Here is a 19030-nt window from a genome sequence, read left to right as displayed (position 1 = left end):
ACGAGAAGCACATTTAAACCTCACGAGAGGCACATGTAAACCTCACGAGAAGCACATCTAAACCTCACGAGAAGCACATCTAAACCTCACGAGAGGCACATCTAAACCTTACGAGAGGCACATCTAAACCTCACGAGAGGCACATCTTAAACCTCACGAGAAGCACATCTAAACCTCACGAGAAGCACATCTAAACCTCACGAGAGGCACATCTAAACCCCACGAGAAGCACATCTAAACCTCACGAGAAGCACATCTAAACCTCACGAGAGGCACATCTAAACCCCACGAGAAGCACATCTAAACCTCACGAGAAGCACATCTAAACCTCACGAGAGGCACATCTAAACCTCCCGAGAGACACATCTAAACCTCACGAGAGGCACATCTAAACCTCACGAGAAGCACATCTAAACCTCACGAGAGGCACATCTAAACCTCACGAGAGGCACATCTAAACCTCACGAGAAGCACATCTAAACCTCACGAGAAGCACATCTAAACCTTACGAGAGGCACATCTAAACCTTGTTTCCTTGTCAAATCCTTGACGTCTTGTGCTTTCCAGGTGGTGGCCTGCAGAGATCTGCAATCCAAAGTCTGTCCCCTTAAATATCCAAGGACTGAAACACGACATAGGAGACTTTCCAGTTTTCTTCTTTGGCTCAAATGATTACTACTGGGTGCACCAGGGTCGTGTCTTTCCCTACGTAGAAGGTGATAAAAGCTTTGCCGAGGGCCAGACCAGTATTAATAAAACTTTCAAGAAAGGTGAGTTCAAAGCTTGATGGACACGTCCGAATTCACAGCACACGAGTCCCTCCTCCGGTCATTTTACTCATCATTATGTCTGTTTTGTCATCAGCTCTTGAAGAAGCTGCTAAGAGATTTCAGGAATTGAAGGCACAGCGAGAAAGTAAGGAAGCTCTGGAGATAGAGCGCAGCTCCAGGAAACCTCCTCCTTACAAGCACATAAAGGTGCGAGTCCGCCGGTGTGAGCCTTATATTACAGCTGTTGGGTTTTCCAGACTATCGAAATTATACTTAACGCAAAATCACACTCATGTATGTGATTGTGGGGGTGTCCATATACTTAGGGGGCTCAGGAGGTGAACTCTCTCCGCTGGCGGCTGATGCCAGTTATATTACATAGCCGGTATCCAACAGCAGCGGCCGGAGCTGAACTCTTATTGCAGCTGTTTGACACTGGATGACGTTGGTTCCCCTGCAACGCGATCGTGTGGCACCAATGGTTTGCCATTCTAGCCGGGGACCTGCTGAAGACCCCTATCCCTGCCATTTTGCTACTCTTTTGTAGGAGACTTCAAACTTCACTATATACTGCAAAACTGCTATATTGCAGTATATAGAATAAGAGAACGGATAATCGCAGCTTTAAGTCCCCTAAAGGAACTAAAAAAGTATAACAATTTTGAAAAAAAAAAGTTTTTTTTTTTAATGTATACAAAAATATGAAAATTCTAATCCCCTCCTTCACCTTTTCCACCTAAAAATGAAGGTTTTAAAAACTGAACATATATTTGGTATTATTGCGTGCATAAAAGTCTAGTCTATTTGGTAAATGCAGAAAAAAGAAAAAATAAAGCTGAAAACACCTGATTTCTGTCACTACTAGTCCTCCATAAATAAATGCAATAAAAAACGATCAAAACATTGTAAGCACCCCAAATTCGCATGCATAAAACGGTCGTCTCAATAAAGCATCCCTCACACAGCTCCATCAGGGGAAAAATATAAGTGTTACACATCTCGGAAAAGAGCAAAACAAATCCAAATATTATATATATATATATATTTATTATTTTATTTAATTTTTTACAAATTTTGGAAATAAATTTTTACCACTTAATACATAAAGAATGCCGTAAAAATAAAATAAAAAAACATGGTGGAATTGCATTTTTTTTCACCATTTCATGCCACTTGGATTGTTTTTTTGCCGTTTTTCAGTATGTTAGAGGGCAAGGTGAATGGAATCATTCAATCATACTGTACAGTATGTCCTGCAAAGGAAAAACGAGCCCTCATACGGCTATGTCAACAAAAAAATAAAAAAGTTATGACTTTTGGAAGAAGAGGAGGGAAGAATGTGAGCCTAAAAAATGACAATAGAGCCAATTTTTAGGGGGTTATCGCAACGTGTTAAATGAGTGAAATTGCAACGTGCCTGTAAACACAATCAACTTTGTCATTTGCGTATTAAAAATCCTCTCCGTTCTCAGGCGCAGAGGGATGCTGTCTATCAGAGGAATTTGTGTAGAAGCGCAGCGCTTGTAGGTCTTTGCTATAGAACTTGTAAGCGCTGCTCTGAAGCTGAACCTCCAGCGATCAGGAGGTTATTCTCTATCTTGTGGATAGGAAATAACTTCAAAATATTGTAAAACTCTTTCAAAGGGGCTCGGACTGGTTTAAAAAAAAAGATCCATTACAGTGCATTACACTGTGTCTTTCCTAATCTTTAGGAACCTTTTTAGCATATTTTATACCCAGTGTCGGTCACACGGGGCAAGGACTCCACAATTCGGATTCGGCCTTATCGCACTCTTACGTTTTTAATGTCTTCTCTACAGAACAATAAAGCGGTGGGGAAAGTTCAGATCCAGTTGGCCGATGTCTCTGAAATACCTCGTTGTAATTGTCGTCCCACTGATGAAGCCCCCTGTGGCCTGGACTCCCAATGCCTGAACCGTATGTTGCTCTATGAGTGTCACCCTCAAGTGTGCCCCGCTGGGGAATACTGTCAGAACCAGGGCTTCACCAAACGGCTCTACCCCGAGACTGAGATCTTCCGTACAGACAGGAGGGGCTGGGGTCTCCGATGCAGAAGAGATATCCGCAAGGTAATGTCCCGAGACAAAGACTTGAAGCAATGCCTGTTTTATTTATGACTTTTAATGGCACTGTCCTCTATGACTTAAAGGGAATCTCTCTGCACTTTTTTCTATGTAATCCTAAAGCAGCATGACGTAGAGGCAGAAACGCTGATTCCAACGATGAATCGTTTAATAGGCTGGGTGCTGTTGTTTTAATAAAATCAGTGTTTTATCAGCAGGAGATTATCACTACAAGACAAGATGTCTCGTGCCTTCTGGTCCAACCACACCCACACCGCTGATTGGCAGCATTTCTGTCAATGCACAGTGAACACAGAGAACTGCCAATCAGGGATGTTGGTGGGGTATAACCCCTCCCACACCACTAGCTGCTTTCTGTGTACACTGTGCATTGACAGAAATGCTGCCAATCAGCGGTGTGTGTTATGACCTGGTGGTTAGGAGCACCCGACCTGATAGTTAAACTCATATAGGACGAGCTCTGGGATGTGGGAGCTCTGCTGACCGCAAGCCCTAATCCTATCACACACACTAAAAATAGCCGTGGAGCGCTCCTGACGCTCCCTAGGCGCCTCGTCACAGCCTCAGAGCTAGCTAGCCCTAGAGATAGAAAATAAAGCCTACCTTGCCTCAGAGAAATTCCCCAAAGGAATAGGCAGCCCCCCACATATAATGACTGTGAGAAAAGATGAAAGTCACAAACGCAGAAATGAAATAGGTTTCAGCAAAGAGAGGCCAGACTTACTAAATAGACAGAGGATAGGAAAGGAATCTTTGCGGTCAGCACAAAAACCTACAAAAGACCACGCAGAGTGTGCAAAAAAGACCTCCGCACCGACTCACGGTGCGGGGGGGCCACTCTGCATCCCAGAGCTTCCAGCTAGCAAGACAAAATCAGGATAACCAGCTGGACAATGAAACAATGAGCAAAAAATACAATAAGGAACTTAGCTTCTGCAGGAGAAGACAGGTCACCAGGCAGATCCAGGAGCGAACTGAACCAATGCTAAAACATTGACAGCTGGCATGGAGTAATGATCTGAGTGGAGTTAAATAGAGAAGCCTACCAAAGGATAAACCACGTCACCTGTGTAAGAAACCTCAGAAGCAGCAGCTTCACTCATAGCCACCAGAGGGAGCCCATAGACAGAACTCGCCGAAGTACCATTCACGACCACAGGAGGGAGTTCGACAACAGAATTCACAACAGTACCCTTCCCTTGAGGAGGGGTCACCGAACCCTCACCAGAGCCCCCAGGCCGATCAGGATGAGCCAAATGAAAGGCACGAAAAAGATCGGCAGCATGAACATCAGAGGCAAAAACCCAGGAATTATCTTCCTGACCATAACCCTTCCACTTGACCAGGTACTGGAGTTTCCGTCTCGAAACACGAGAATCCAAAATCTTCTCCACCACATACTCCAACTCCCTCTCGACTAACATCGGGGCAGGAGGATCAACGGAGGGAACCATAGGCGCCACGTATCTCCGCAACAACGACCTATGGAACACATTATGGATGGCAAAAGAAGCTGGAAGGTCCACACGAAATGACACAGGATTAAGAACCTCAGAAATCTTATATGGTCCAATGAAACGAGGCTTAAATTTAGGAGAGGAAACCTTCATAGGAACGTGACGAGATGACAACCAAACCAAATCCCCAACACGAAGTCGGGGACCAACACAACGCCGGCGGTTAGCGAAACGCTGAGCCTTCTCCTGGGACAATGTCAAATTGTCCACCACATGAGTCCAAATCTGCTGCAACCTGTCCACCACCGCATCCACACCAGGACAGTCCGAAGGCTCAACCTGCCCTGAAGAGAAACGAGGATGGAAACCAGAATTACAGAAAAAAGGAGAAACTAAAGTAGCTGAGCTGGCCCGATTATTAAGGGCGAACTCAGCCAAAGGCAAGAAGGACACCCAATCATCCTGATCAGCAGAAACAAAGCATCTCAGATATGTCTCCAAAGTCTGATTAGTTCGTTCGGTTTGGCCATTAGTCTGAGGATGGAAAACCGAAGAAAAAGACAAATCAATGACCATCTTAGCGCAAAAGGACCGCCAAAACCTCGAAACAAACTGGGAACCTCTGTCCGAGACGATGTTCTCCGGAATGCCATGCAAACGAACCACATGCTGGAAAAACAATGGCACCAAATCAGAGGAGGAAGGCAGTTTAGATAAGGGTACCAAATGGACCATCTTAGAGAAGCGATCACAAACCACCCAAATGACTGACATCTTTTGAGAAACAGGGAGATCAGAAATAAAATCCATGGAAATATGCGTCCAGGGCCTCTTCGGGATCGACAAGGGCAAAAGCAACCCACTGGCACGAGAACAGCAGGGCTTAGCCCGAGCACAAATCCCACAGGACTGCACAAAAGAACGCACATCCCGTGACAAAGAAGGCCACCAAAAAGATCTAGCCACCAAATCTCTGTTACCAAAGATTCCAGGATGACCAGCCAATACTGAACAATGAATCTCCGAGATAACTCTACCAGTCCATCTATCAGGGACAAACAGTTTCTCCGTGGGACAACGGTCAGGTCTATCAGCTGGAAACTTTTGCAGCACACGCCGCAAATCAGGGGAAATGGCAGACAAAATTACCCCTTCTTTAAGAATACCCGCCGGCTCCGGAACACCCGGAGAGTCAGGCACAAAACTCCTTGACAGGGCATCAGCCTTCACATTCTTAGATCCCGGAAGGTATGAAACCACAAAATCAAAACGGGAGAAAAAGAGCGACCATCGAGCGTGTCTAGGATTCAACCGTTTGGCAGACTCGAGATAAGTCAAATTCTTGTGATCCGTCAAGACCACCACGCGATGTTTAGCTCCTTCAAGCCAATGTCGCCACTCCTCGAATGCCCACTTCATGGCCAACAACTCCCGATTGCCCACATCATAATTGCGCTCAGCAGGCGAGAATTTTCTAGAAAAGAAGGCACAGGGTTTCATCACCGAGCCATCAGAACTTCTTTGCGACAAAACAGCCCCTGCTCCAATTTCAGAAGCATCAACCTCCACCTGAAAAGGGAGCGAAACATCTGGTTGGCACAACACAGGGGCAGAAGCAAAACGACGCTTCAACTCCTGAAAAGCCGCTACAGCCGCAGAGGACCAATTGACCACATCAGCACCTTTCTTGGTCAAATCAGTCAACGGTTTAGCAATACTGGAAAAGTTAGCGATGAAGCGACGATAAAAATTAGCAAAGCCCAGGAACGTCTGCAAGCTCTTCACAGATGTCGGCTGATTCCAATCGTAAATGGCCTGAACTTTAACAGGGTCCATCTCGATAGTAGAAGGGGAAAAAATGAACCCCAAAAATGAAACCTTCTGAACTCCAAAGAGACACTTTGACCCCTTCACAAACAAGGAATTCGCACGAAGGACCTGGAACACCATTCTGACCTGCTTCACGTGAGACTCCCAATCATCCGAAAAGACCAAAATATCATCCAAATATACAATCATGAATCTATCCAGGTACTCTCGGAAGATGTCATGCATAAAGGACTGAAACACTGATGGAGCATTAGAAAGCCCGAATGGCATAACCAGGTACTCAAAATGGCCCTCGGGCGTATTAAATGCTGTTTTCCATTCATCACCCTGTTTAATTCGCACAAGATTATACGCCCCTCGAAGATCTATCTTGGTGAACCAACTAGCCCCCTTAATCCGAGCAAATAAATCAGACAGCAGCGGCAAAGGATACTGAAATTTGACTGTGATCTTATTAAGAAGGCGGTAATCAATACAAGGTCTCAAAGAACCATCCTTCTTGGCCACAAAAAAGAACCCTGCTCCCAATGGTGACGACGACGGGCGAATATGACCCTTCTCCAAGGATTCCTTTATATAACTCCGCATAGCGGCGTGCTCTGGCACAGATAAATTGAACAGTCGGCCCTTAGGAAACTTACTACCAGGAATCAAATTAATAGCACAATTGCAATCCCTATGAGGAGGTAGGGCACCGGATTTGGGCTCTTCAGATACATCCTGGTAATCTGATAAAAACTCAGGGACTTCAGAAGGAGTGGAAGGCGAAATTGAGAGCAATGGAACATCACCATGTACCCCCTGACAACCCCAGCTGGACACAGACATAGATTTCCAATCCAATACTGGATTATGGACCTGTAGCCATGGCAACCCCAAAACGACCACATCATGCAGATTATGCAACACCAAAAAGCGAATATCCTCCTGATGTGCAGGAGCCATGCACATGGTCAATTGAGTCCAGTACTGAGGCTTATTCTTGGCCAAAGGCGTAGCATCAATTCCTCTCAATGGAATAGGATACTGCAAGGGCTCCAAGAAAAAACAACAGCGCCTGGCAAACTCCAAGTCCATCAAATTCAGGGCAGCGCCTGAATCCACAAATGCCATAACAGAATAGGACGACAAAGAGCAAATCAGAGTAACGGACAAAAGAAATTTAGACTGTACCGTACCAATGGTGGCAGACCTAGCGAACCGCTTAGTGCGCTTAGGACAATTGGAGATAGCATGAGTGGATTCACCACAGTAAAAACACAGCCCATTCCGACGTCTGTGTTCTTGCCGTTCAGCTCTAGTCAAAGTCCTATCACATTGCATAAGCTCAGGCCTATGCTCAGAGAATACCGCCAAATGGTGCACAGCTTTGCGCTCACGCATGCGCCGATCGATCTGAATGGCCAAGGACATAGACTCATTCAGACCAGCAGGCGTGGGAAATCCCACCATGACATCCTTAAGGGCTTCAGAAAGACCCTTTCTGAAAATTGCCGCCAGGGCACATTCATTCCACTGAGTAAGCACAGACCACTTTCTAAACTTCTGACAGTACACCTTGCGCTTCATCCTGACACAGAGCCAGCAAGATTTTCTCTGCCTGATCCACTGAATTTGGTTCATCATAATAATAATAATAATAATTTTTATTTATATAGCGCCAACATATTCCGCAGCGCTTTACAAATTATAGAGGGGACTTGCACAGACAATAGACATTACAGCATAACAGAAATACAGTTCAAAACAGATACCAGGAGGAATAAGGGCCCTGCTCGAAAGCTTACAGACTATGAGGAAAAGGGGAGACACGAGAGGTGGATGGTAACAATTGCTTTAGTTATTCGGACCGGCCATAGTGTAAGGCTCGGGTGTTCATGTAAAGCTGCATGAACCAGTTAACTGCCTAAGTATGTAGCAGTACAGACACAGAGGGCTATTAACTGCATAAAGTGTATGAGAACATGATGCGAGGAACCTGTTTTTTTTTTTTATATATATAAATAGGCCACACAGGGATCTGTTGTGAATTCTGTGGCAGAGCTCCCTCCTGTGGTCACAAGTGGTACTTCGGCTGATTCTCTCTGTGAGCTTCTGTTGGTGGAGGGAAGTGGTACTGCGGCTTCTGAGTTTCCTCCCTCAGGTGATCTGGTGAGGTCGTTAGGTGCTTCTCTACTTAACTCCACCTAATGCTTTGATCCTGGCTTCCTGTCAATGTTCCAGTGTAGGACTTGCTTTTCCCTGGATCATTCCTGTGGCCTGCTGCTCTGCATAGCTAAGTTCTTCTTTGCTATTTGTTTGCTATTTTTTCTGTCCAGCTTGTCTATTTTTTTGCTGGAAGCTCTGGGACGCAAAGGGTGTACCTCCGTGTCGTTAGTTCGGTACGGAGGGTCTTTTTGCCCCCTTTGCGTGGTTTTCTTTAGGGTTTTGTGTAGACCGCAAAGTTACCTTTTCTATCCTCGCTCTGTTAAGAAAGTCGGGCCTCACTTTGCTGAATCTATTTCATCTCTACGTTTGTCTTTTCATCTTAACTCACAGTCATTATATGTGGGGGGCTGCCTTTTCCTTTGGGGTATTTCTCTGAGGCAAGGTAGGCTTATTTTCTATCTTCAGGCTAGTTAGTTTCTCAGGCTGTGCCGAGTTGCATAGGCAGAGTTAGGCGCAATCCACGGCTGCCTCTAGTGTTGTTTGGAGAGGATTAGGGATTGCGGTCTGCAGAGTTCCCACGTCTCAGAGCTTGTTCTATGATTTTGGGTTATTGTCAGATCACTGTATGTGCTCTGACCGCTATGTCCATTGTGGTACTGAATTGCCTTTCATAACAGTACAGGAAGCCAAAAGTACTAATGATTCTCAATAGAGGGAAAAAAGAAGTTCTGAGACCATTTTTTTTTCTTTGCACTGTGTTTTGCCTTTTTTTTCCCCTAGACATTTGGGTGGTTCAGTACACAGGTGTAGCGATGGACATTAGAAGTCTGTCTTCATTTGTGGATCAGCTCTCGGCAAGAGTACAAAAGATTCAAGACACTATTGATCAGAAATCTATGTTAGAACCAAGAATTCCTATTCCTGATTTGTTTTTTGGAGATAGAACTAAGTTTCTGAGTTTCAAAAATAATTGTAAATTATTTCTGGCCTTGAAACCTCGCTCCTCTGGTGATCCAGTTCAACAGGTTTTGATTGTTATTTCTTTTTTGCGCGGCGACCCTCAGGACTGGGCATTTTCCCTTGCGCCAGGAGATCCTGCATTAAGTAATATCGATGCGTTTTTCCTGGCGCTCGGATTGCTGTACGATGAACCTAATTCAGTGGATCAGGCAGAGAAAAATTTGCTGGCTCTTTGTCAGGGTCAGGATGAGATAGAGGTATATTGTCAGAAATTTAGAAAGTGGTCCGTGCTCACTCAATGGAATGAATCTGCGCTGGCAGCTATGTTCAGAAAGGGTCTCTCTGAAGCCCTTAAGGATGTCATGGTGTGATTTCCTATGCCTGCTGGTTTGAATGAGTCTATGTCTTTGGCCATTCAGATCGGTCGACGCTTGCGTGAGCGTAAATCTGTGCACCATTTGGAGGTATTACCTGAGCTTAAACCTGAGCCTATGCAGTGCGATAGGACTTTGACCAGAGTTGAACGGCAAGAACACAGACGTCTAAATGGGCTGTGTTTCTACTGTGGTGATTCCACTCATGCTATCTCTGATTGTCCTAAGCGCACTAAGCGGTTCGCTAGCTCTGCCACCATTGGTACGGTACAGTCAAAATTTCTTCTGTCTGTTACCTTGATCTGCTCTTTGTCATCGTATTCTGTCATGGCATTTGTGGATTCAGGTGCTGCCCTGAATTTGTTGGACTTGGAGTATGCTAAGCGTTGTGGGTTTCTCTTAGAGCCCTTGCAGTGTCCTATTCCATTGAGAGGAATTGATGCCATGCCTTTGGCCAACAATAAGCCTCAATACTGGACCCAGCTGACCATGTGCATGGCTCCTGCACATCAGGAGGTTATTCGCTTTCTGGTGTTGCATAATCTGCATGATGTGGTCGTGTTGGGGTTGCCATGGCTACAAGCCCAAAATCCAGTATTAGATTGGAAATCCATGTCGGTGTCCAACTGGTGTTGTCAGGGGGTACATGGTGATGTTCCATTTCTGTCAATTTCGTCATCCACCCCTTATGAGGTTCCAGAGTTCTTGTCTGATTACCGGGATGTATTTGATGAGCCCAAGTCCGATGCCCTACCTCCGCATAGGGAATGTGATTGTGCTATCAATTTGATTCCTGGTAGTAAATTCCCAAAAGGTCGACTGTTTAATTTATCCGTGCCTGAGCACGCCGCTATGCGCAGTTATGTGAAGGAATCCCTGGAGAAGGGGCATATTCGCCCGTCATCGTCACCATTAGGAGCAGGGTTCTTTTTTGTAGCCAAGAAGGATGGTTCGCTGAGACCTTGTATAGATTACCGCCTTCTAAATAAGATCACGGTTAAATTTCAGTACCCCTTGCCATTGTTATCTGATTTGTTTGCTCGGATTAAGGGGGCTAGTTGGTTCACCAAGATAGATCTTCGTGGTGCATATAATCTGGTGCGAATCAGGCGAGGAGATGAATGGAAAACTGCATTTAATACGCCCGAGGGTCATTTTGAGTATCTAGTGAGCCATTCGGACTTGCCAATGCTCCATCAGTGTTTCAGTCCTTTATGCATGACATCTTCCGAGAGTACCTGGATAAATTCCTGATTGTGTACTTGGATGACATTTTGATCTTCTCGGATGATTGGGAGTCTCATGTGAAGCAGGTCAGAACAGTTTTTCAGGTCCTGCGTGCTAATTCTTTGTTTGTGAAGGGATCAAAGTGTCTCTTTGGTGTGGAGAAGGTTTCATTTTTGGGGTTCATCTTTTCCCCTTCTACTATCGAGATGGATCCTGTTAAGGTCCAAGCCATCCATGATTGGACTCAGCCGACATCTCTGAAAAGTCTGCAAAAGTTCCTGGGCTTTGCTAATTTTTATCGTCGCTTCATCTGCAATTTTTCTAGTATTGCCAAACCATTGACCGATTTGACCAAGAAGGGTGCTGATTTGGTCAATTGGTCTTCTGCTGCTGTGGAAGCTTTTCAAGAGTTGAAGCGTCGTTTTTCTTCTGCCCCTGTGTTGTGTCAACCAGATGTTTCTCTTCCGTTCCAGGTCGAGGTTGATGCTTCTGAGATTGGAGCAGGGGCTGTTTTGTCGCAGAGAGGTTCTGATTGCTCAGTGATGAAACCATGCGCTTTTTTTTCCAGGAAGTTTTCGCCTGCTGAGCGAAATTATGATGTGGGCAACCGAGAGTTGCTGGCCATGAAGTGGACATTCGAGGAGTGGCGTCATTGGCTTGAAGGAGCTAAGCATCGCGTGGTGGTATTGACTGATCATAAGAACTTGACTTATCTTGAGTCTGCTAAGCGGTTGAATCCTAGACAGGCTCGTTGGTCGCTGTTTTTTGCCCGTTTTGACTTTGTGATTTCGTACCTTCCGGGCTCTAAAAATGTGAAGGCGGATGCTCTGTCTAGGAGTTTTGTGCCCGACTCTCCGGGTTTGTCTGAGCCGGCGGGTATCCTCAAGGAAGGAGTAATTGTGTCTGCCATCTCCCCTGATTTGCGGCGGGTGCTGCAAAAATTTCAGGCTAATAAACCTGATCGTTGTCCAGCGGAGAGACTGTTTGTCCCTGATAAGTGGACCAATAAAGTTATCTCTGAGGTTCATTGTTCGGTGTTGGCTGGTCATCCTGGAATCTTTGGTACCAGAGAGTTAGTGGCTAGATCTTTTTGGTGGCCGTCTCTGTCTCGGGATGTGCGTACTTTTGTGCAGTCCTGTGGGATTTGTGCTCGGGCTAAGCCCTGCTGTTCTCGTGCCAGTGGGTTGCTTTTGCCCTTGCCGGTCCCGAAGAGGCCTTGGACACATATCTCTATGGATTTTATTTCTGATCTTCCCGTTTCTCAAAAGATGTCAGTCATTTGGGTGGTCTGTGATCGCTTTTCTAAGATGGTCCATTTGGTACCCTTGTCTAAATTGCCTTCCTCCTCTGATTTGGTGCCATTGTTCTTCCAGCATGTGGTTCGTTTACATGGCATTCCAGAGAATATCGTTTCTGACAGAGGTTCCCAGTTTGTTTCAAGGTTTTGGCGAGCCTTTTGTGGTAGGATGGGCATTGACTTGTCTTTTTCCTCGGCTTTCCATCCTCAGACTAATGGCCAGACCGAACGAACCAATCAGACCTTGGAAACATATCTGAGATGCTTTGTTTCTGCCGATCAGGATGACTGGGTGTCCTTTTTGCCTTTGGCTGAGTTCGCCCTTAATAATCGGGCCAGCTCGGCTACCTTGGTTTCGCCATTTTTCTGCAATTCTGGGTTCCATCCTCGTTTCTCTTCAGGACAGGTTGAGTCTTCGGACTGTCCTGGTGTGGATACTGTGGTAGACAGGTTGCAGCAGATTTGGACTCATGTAGTGGACAATTTGACCTTGTCCCAGGAGAAGGCTCAACGTTTCGCTAATCGCAGACGCCGTGTGGGTCCCCGACTTCGTGTTGGGGATCTGGTTTGGTTATCTTCTCGTCATATTCCTATGAAGGTTTCCTCTCCTAAGTTTAAACCTCGTTTCATTGGTCCGTATAGGATTTCTGAGGTTCTTAATCCTGTGTCTTTTCGTCTGACCCTTCCAGATTCTTTTTCCATACATAACGTATTCCATAGGTCATTGTTGCGGAGATACGTGGCACCTATTGTTCCATCTGTTGATCCTCCTGCCCCGGTTTTGGTGGAGGGGGAATTGGAGTATATTGTGGAGAAGATTTTGGATTCTCGTGTTTCTAGACGGAAACTCCAGTATCTGGTTAAATGGAAGGGTTATGCTCAGGAAGATAATTCCTGGGTTTTTGCCTCTGATGTCCATGCTCCCGATCTTGTTCGTGCCTTTCATGTGGCTCATCCTGGTCGGCCTGGGGGCTCTGGTGAGGGTTCGGTGACCCCTCCTCAAGGGGGGGGTACTGTTGTGAATTCTGTGGCAGAGCTCCCTCCTGTGGTCACAAGTGGTACTTCGGCTGATTCCCTCTGTGAGCTTCTGTTGGTGGAGGGAAGTGGTACTGCGGCTTCTGAGTTTCCTCCCTCAGGTGATCTGGTGAGGTCGTTAGGTGCTTCTCTACTTAACTCCACCTAATGCTTTGATCCTGGCTTCCTGTCAATGTTCCAGTGTAGGACTTGCTTTTCCCTGGATCATTCCTGTGGCCTGCTGCTCTGCATAGCTAAGTTCTTCTTTGCTATTTGTTTGCTATTTTTTCTGTCCAGCTTGTCTAATTTTTTGCTGGAAGCTCTGGGACGCAAAGGGTGTACCTCCGTGCCGTTAATTCGGTACGGAGGGTGTTTTTGCCCCCTTTGCGTGGTTTTCTTTAGGGTTTTTTGTAGACCGCAAAGTTACCTTTTCTATCCTCGCTCTGTTAAGAAAGTCGGGCCTCACTTTGCTGAATCTATTTCATCTCTACGTTTGTCTTTTCATCTTAACTCACAGTCATTATATGTGGGGGGCTGCCTTTTCCTTTGGGGTATTTCTCTGAGGCAAGGTAGGCTTATTTTCTATCTTCAGGCTAGTTAGTTTCTCAGGCTGTGCCGAGTTGCATAGGCAGAGTTAGGCGCAATCCACGGCTGCCTCTAGTGTTGTTTGGAGAGGATTAGGGATTGCGGTCTGCAAAGTTCCCACGTCTCAGAGCTCGTTCTATGATTTTGGGTTATTGTCAGATCACTGTATGTGCTCTGACCGCTATGTCCATTGTGGTACTGAATTGCCTTTCATAACAGGGATCGCTAGGTTAATGCATTGAGGCGGTAGGCCAGTCTGAACAAGTGAGTTTTTAGGGTACGCTTAAAACTGTGGGGATTGGGGATTTATCGTATTAACCTAGGTAGTGCATTCCAAAGAATTGGCGCAGCACGTGTAAAGTCTTGGAGACGGGAGTGGGAGGTTCTGATTATTGAGGATGCTAACCTGAGGTCATTAGCGGAGCGGAGGGCACGGGTAGGGTGGTAGACTGAGACCAGAGAGGAGATGTAGGGTGGTGCTGAGCCATGGAGTGCTTTGTGGATGAGGGTAGTAGTTTTGTACTGGATTCTGGAGTGGATGGGTAGCCAGTGTAATGACTGGCACAAGGTAGAGGCATCGGTGTAACGGTTGGTGAGGAATATGATCCTGGTAGCAGCATTCAGGACAGATTGGAGCGGGGAAAGTTTGGTAAGAGGGAGGCCGATTATCATCATAAAGCAATTCAAGCGCCAGAAAAAACGCATCTACATCTCGCAATGCAGGATCTCCTGGCGCAAGGGAAAATGCCCAGTCTTGAGGGTCACTACGCAACAAAGAAATTATGATTTTTACTTGTTGAACGGGGTCACCAGAGGAGCGGGGTTTCAAAGCTAGAAACAGTTTACAATTATTTTTGAAATTCAAGAATCTAGATCTATCCCCAGAAAATAAATCAGGAATAGGAATTCTAGGCTCTAACATAGGATTCTGAACCACAAAATCTTGAATGTTTTGTACCCTTGCAGTGAGATGATCCACACAAGAGGATAGACCCTGAATGTCCATCTCTACACCTGTGTCCTGAACCACCCAAAGGTCTAGGGGAAAAGAAAGACAAAACACAGTGTAAAGAAAAAAAAATGGTCTCAGAAGTCCTCTTATCCCTCTATTGAGATGCATTAATACTTTGGGCCAGCTGTACTGTTATGACCTGGTGGTTAGGAGCACCCGACCTGATAGTTAAACTCATATAGGACGAGCTCTGGGATGTGGGAGCTCTGCTGACCGCAAGCCCTAATCCTATCACACACACTAAAAATAGCTGTGGAGCGCTCCTGACGCTCCCTAGGCGCCTCGTCACAGCCTCAGAGCTAACTAGCCCTAGAGATAGAAAATAAAGCCTACCTTGCCTCAGAGAAATTCCCCAAAGGAATAGGCAGCCCCCCACATATAATGACTGTGAGAAAAGATGAAAGTCACAAACGCAGAAATGAAATAGGTTTCAGCAAAGAGAGGCCAGACTTACTAAATAGACAGAGGATAGGAAAGGAATCTTTGCGGTCAGCACAAAAACCTACAAAAGACCACGCAGAGTGTGCAAAAAAGACCTCCGCACCGACTCACGGTGCGGGGGGGCCACTCTGCATCCCAGAGCTTCCAGCTAGCAAGACAAAATCAGGATAACCAGCTGGACAAAGAAACAATGAGCAAAAAATACAATAAGGAACTTAGCTTCTGCAGGAGAAGACAGGTCACCAGGCAGATCCAGGAGCGAACTGAACCAATGCTAAAACATTGACAGCTGGCATGGAGTAACGATCTGAGTGGAGTTAAATAGAGAAGCCTACCAAAGGATAAACCACGTCACCTGTGTAAGGAACCTCAGAAGCAGCAGCTTCACTCATAGCCACCAGAGGGAGCCCATAGACAGAACTCGCCGAAGTACCATTCACGACCACAGGAGGGAGTTCGACAACAGAATTCACAACAGGTGTGGGTGTGGTTGGACCAGAAGGCACGAGACATCTTGTCTTGTAGTGATAATCTCCTGCTGATAAAACACTGATTTTATTAAAACAACAGCACCCAGCCTATTAAACGATTCATCGTTGGAATCAGCGTCTCTGCCTCTACGTCATGCTACACTCAGATTACTTAACTAAAACCTGGTGATATATTCCCTTTAAGTATAAACTTCAAAAATGCAAATATCGTTTTCAATTTTTCATTTTTATATTTTATTTATATTAATCTTCATTTTGAGAGCCAAAACTGTAAGATGTTCATGTTGTTTTTGATATACTTTATTCTGCTTGTAGTTAAAAATTATGAAATGTCTTTTTTTCACCTTTCCTTAATTTTTGAGAAATCAGTTTGTGTTGATACCAATTAAGCATTCTTTTTAAGGCATTTTTCTTTTGTAAGGGGCAAAAGGTTTTTTTGCCTTTTTTTTTTCTGACTTTTTAAAACTTTTTTTTTTTTCATTTGGCACTATTAAGGGGCAGTGCAGTCATTTGATCACTTCTGTATTACACTGTAATACTTTTTTAAGTGTTGGCCCTAATAGGCGAACACATAGGGGGGGAGACTCCCAGCTATCATAGCAAGCAGTAGGCCCCCTGTGATCATGTCGTGGGGGTCAGTTAGATGCTAGCAAAAGCCGCGAATGTTCTGCAGCCATTGCAGCAGTGCCTCCTCCATCCTTTTACCGTACACTTATGGTTACTTGGCACCTATGCCCCACATAGGCAGTGAATCTCTAATCACCCATCTTCTTTACCTGTTCATAGGGCGAATTTGTCAATGAGTACGTTGGGGAGCTGATCGATGAGGAGGAGTGCAGATCACGCCTGAAACGCGCCCACGAAAACGGAATCACCAACTTCTACTTGTTGACAGTCACAAAGGTGAGAACATGTTTACCTCTGTGGAAAATAGTCTGTCTTGGGGGGGAAAAAATGCTAAAAAATTTGCTATCGGAGTTACATAGATGATCTTCTTTATGGATATGTGTCCATAAAAGTGATAGTACTTCCAATCATGCACACCTAGAGCCTTTTGTCGGTTTTTATTGCTTTGTATACTCTGTATAGCTCTTTCTTCTTAGCACATTTATTGTAACAACTTAATTTCAGGATCGTATCATTGATGCCGGACCTAAAGGGAATTACTCACGCTTCATGAACCACAGCTGTGACCCAAACTGTGAAACACAGAAGTGGACGGTAAACGGGGACGTCAGAGTTGGGCTGTTTGCCGTTTGTGACATACCTCAAGGTACAACACACAACACTCTCTCCTCTTTCTGCCTTTTTTTTTTTTAGATTTGATTCATATTGATCCAATACATGTAAAAGGTTCACTTTATAGACCTTAAAGGGAACCTGTCACCAGGTTTATCCCATATGAGATACGGCCACAACCTTTCAGCCCTCATATACAATATGCTGTGGATATGCCCCCGATTCAGACTTCAACAAAAGAAAAACCCCTTTTATTACACTCACCTGCTGGGCGGTCCATTCCGAGGGGTGTTGCCGGTCTTGGTCCGGCGATTCCCTTATTCTTTCAATGCGTCTTCCTCCTTGCTTCATGTGGATGATAGAGCAGAATATAACGAGAGCTGCACAGACTAAGGGTATCTTCACATTACTAAGGGTAAGGGTATGTTCACACTGCTTTTTTATTATCCAATGGTCAAAAACGACGATGTTTTCAAGAAAAAATTGCTATAGGAAACTCTCAATTTTTTTTTCTTTTTTGTTAAAGTTTCTTCAAGTGTTTTGTTGGCGTTTTCTGTAAACTTTTTTATTTATAATTTTTTTTTTAGTATTCTTTTTGGAGAGTTTTCAGATTTTTTTTTTTTGACATCCATTAAGCAATGAATAAAACGCTAGTATTTTTTTTTTTAAGTGAAATCGCTGACAAAGCGTTCAGAAAATGGCCAGCAGTTTTTGTTAGCCTTCCCATTAACTCCTTTTGTAAAGTAATGAGCGTTATCCGAGCGTTAAACGTTAGAAGAATGGACATGTCACTTCCAATGTTTGACATTTTTAAAAGAGTAAATTGTTTTTAAAGACGCTCAAAAGACTGAAAATATGAACATCAAGTCATTTTTTCGATTTAAATGAATATTAAGGTTTTTTTCTTTTTTAATTCTTTTTCCTGCGTTTTTCAGAGCGGAACCGCTTAAAAAGACGCCAGAAAGAACAAAGCAAAATCATGTGAACATACCCTAACATCTTTCATATCTGCCTGTAGGAATAAGCAGGAGAAGGGCGGAGAAGCATTGGGGTACTTGCCGGCAGAGAGAATGCGGGAAGGGTTCTGGATACAGTGGTACTTGTAAAGTACTTTGTATGGAAATGTATAGCTGTGGGGTTTAGTATGAATTTATTTTATATGAACATGACAAAAGTGCCAATTACCGGACCATTCTGTAGAATGTTATATTCTCTCTCCTGAAATTTCTGTAGGAATGGAGTTAACATTTAACTACAACCTTGACTGTCTCGGAAACGGCCGGACAGAATGTCATTGTGGGGCGGAAAACTGCAGTGGCTTCTTGGGGGTACGACCTAAAGTAAGTGCATCAGTTGGTTTACTATGACATGATGGCGGTGTATATTCAGCAGTGTACGTCTTTACGTTTGACCAAAGATTGATTCTAACACTCGTGCACACAGCAGAAAGTTATAAAAGTTGCCTACATTTTGGGGGTAAGTTTGGACCTCACTCCTCAAAGGGAACCCCTCCTCACTAGAGATTGTTCAAATTCATTCGAAAAGTCCTCTCCAATTTTTGCCGAGGCTTATGAACCACCACCTCCTCTCAGCTCTGGAGTCCCAAGAAAAATGGATAAACCAGCAAGTAACCAAATTTTACATTAATTTTATTTTCAGTCCTGCAATCACTTTTTTGAACCTGCAGTCACTTGATCATGAGTATGATGCACTGCAGTACTGTAGTATTGCAGTGTATCGTGGCAGCAGGATGTCGTACAGCCACAAACATGGCAGACCACCCGTCGGCAGTCGATGGCCTGACAGAGGGCACCATCTCCTATCTAACCACTTAGCAGCAATTGCAGCAACTAAGGCGTTAACTGCAGCGATTGTATTGAGCTTGGAGGAAGAGCAATGCGGCTACATAGTAGCTGCCCACCTCTATACAACGGCACCAGACACATGACCTACATTTGCATCACATTTCAGAAAGGGGTTGTATTTGCTTTTGGGATCAAAGTCCTACTTTTCAATATTGGTTCTCCATGAAACATGAATACGATACTTAAGCTTGTATGGCCGGAGCATGTACATACGT

General features: G+C 44.8%; 1 protein-coding gene across 1 annotated transcript in view; it reads left to right on the top strand.

The window, feature by feature from the left end:
- NSD3 (nuclear receptor binding SET domain protein 3) overlaps window positions 1–19030 on the top strand; it is a 132180-nt gene that overhangs the window by 110435 nt on the left and 2715 nt on the right. The window contains exons 16-21 of the mRNA XM_069766880.1: window positions 568–770; window positions 865–977; window positions 2591–2860; window positions 16498–16614; window positions 16843–16984; window positions 18184–18290. Coding sequence (XP_069622981.1) covers window positions 568–770; window positions 865–977; window positions 2591–2860; window positions 16498–16614; window positions 16843–16984; window positions 18184–18290 — 952 coding nt within the window. The remainder of the gene's footprint in view (window positions 1–567; window positions 771–864; window positions 978–2590; window positions 2861–16497; window positions 16615–16842; window positions 16985–18183; window positions 18291–19030) is intronic.

The sequence above is a fragment of the Ranitomeya imitator genome, chromosome 4 (assembly GCF_032444005.1).
Source record: "Ranitomeya imitator isolate aRanImi1 chromosome 4, aRanImi1.pri, whole genome shotgun sequence".
NCBI lineage: Eukaryota > Metazoa > Chordata > Amphibia > Anura > Dendrobatidae > Ranitomeya > Ranitomeya imitator.
This window is presented reverse-complemented; position numbering and strand designations above follow the sequence as displayed.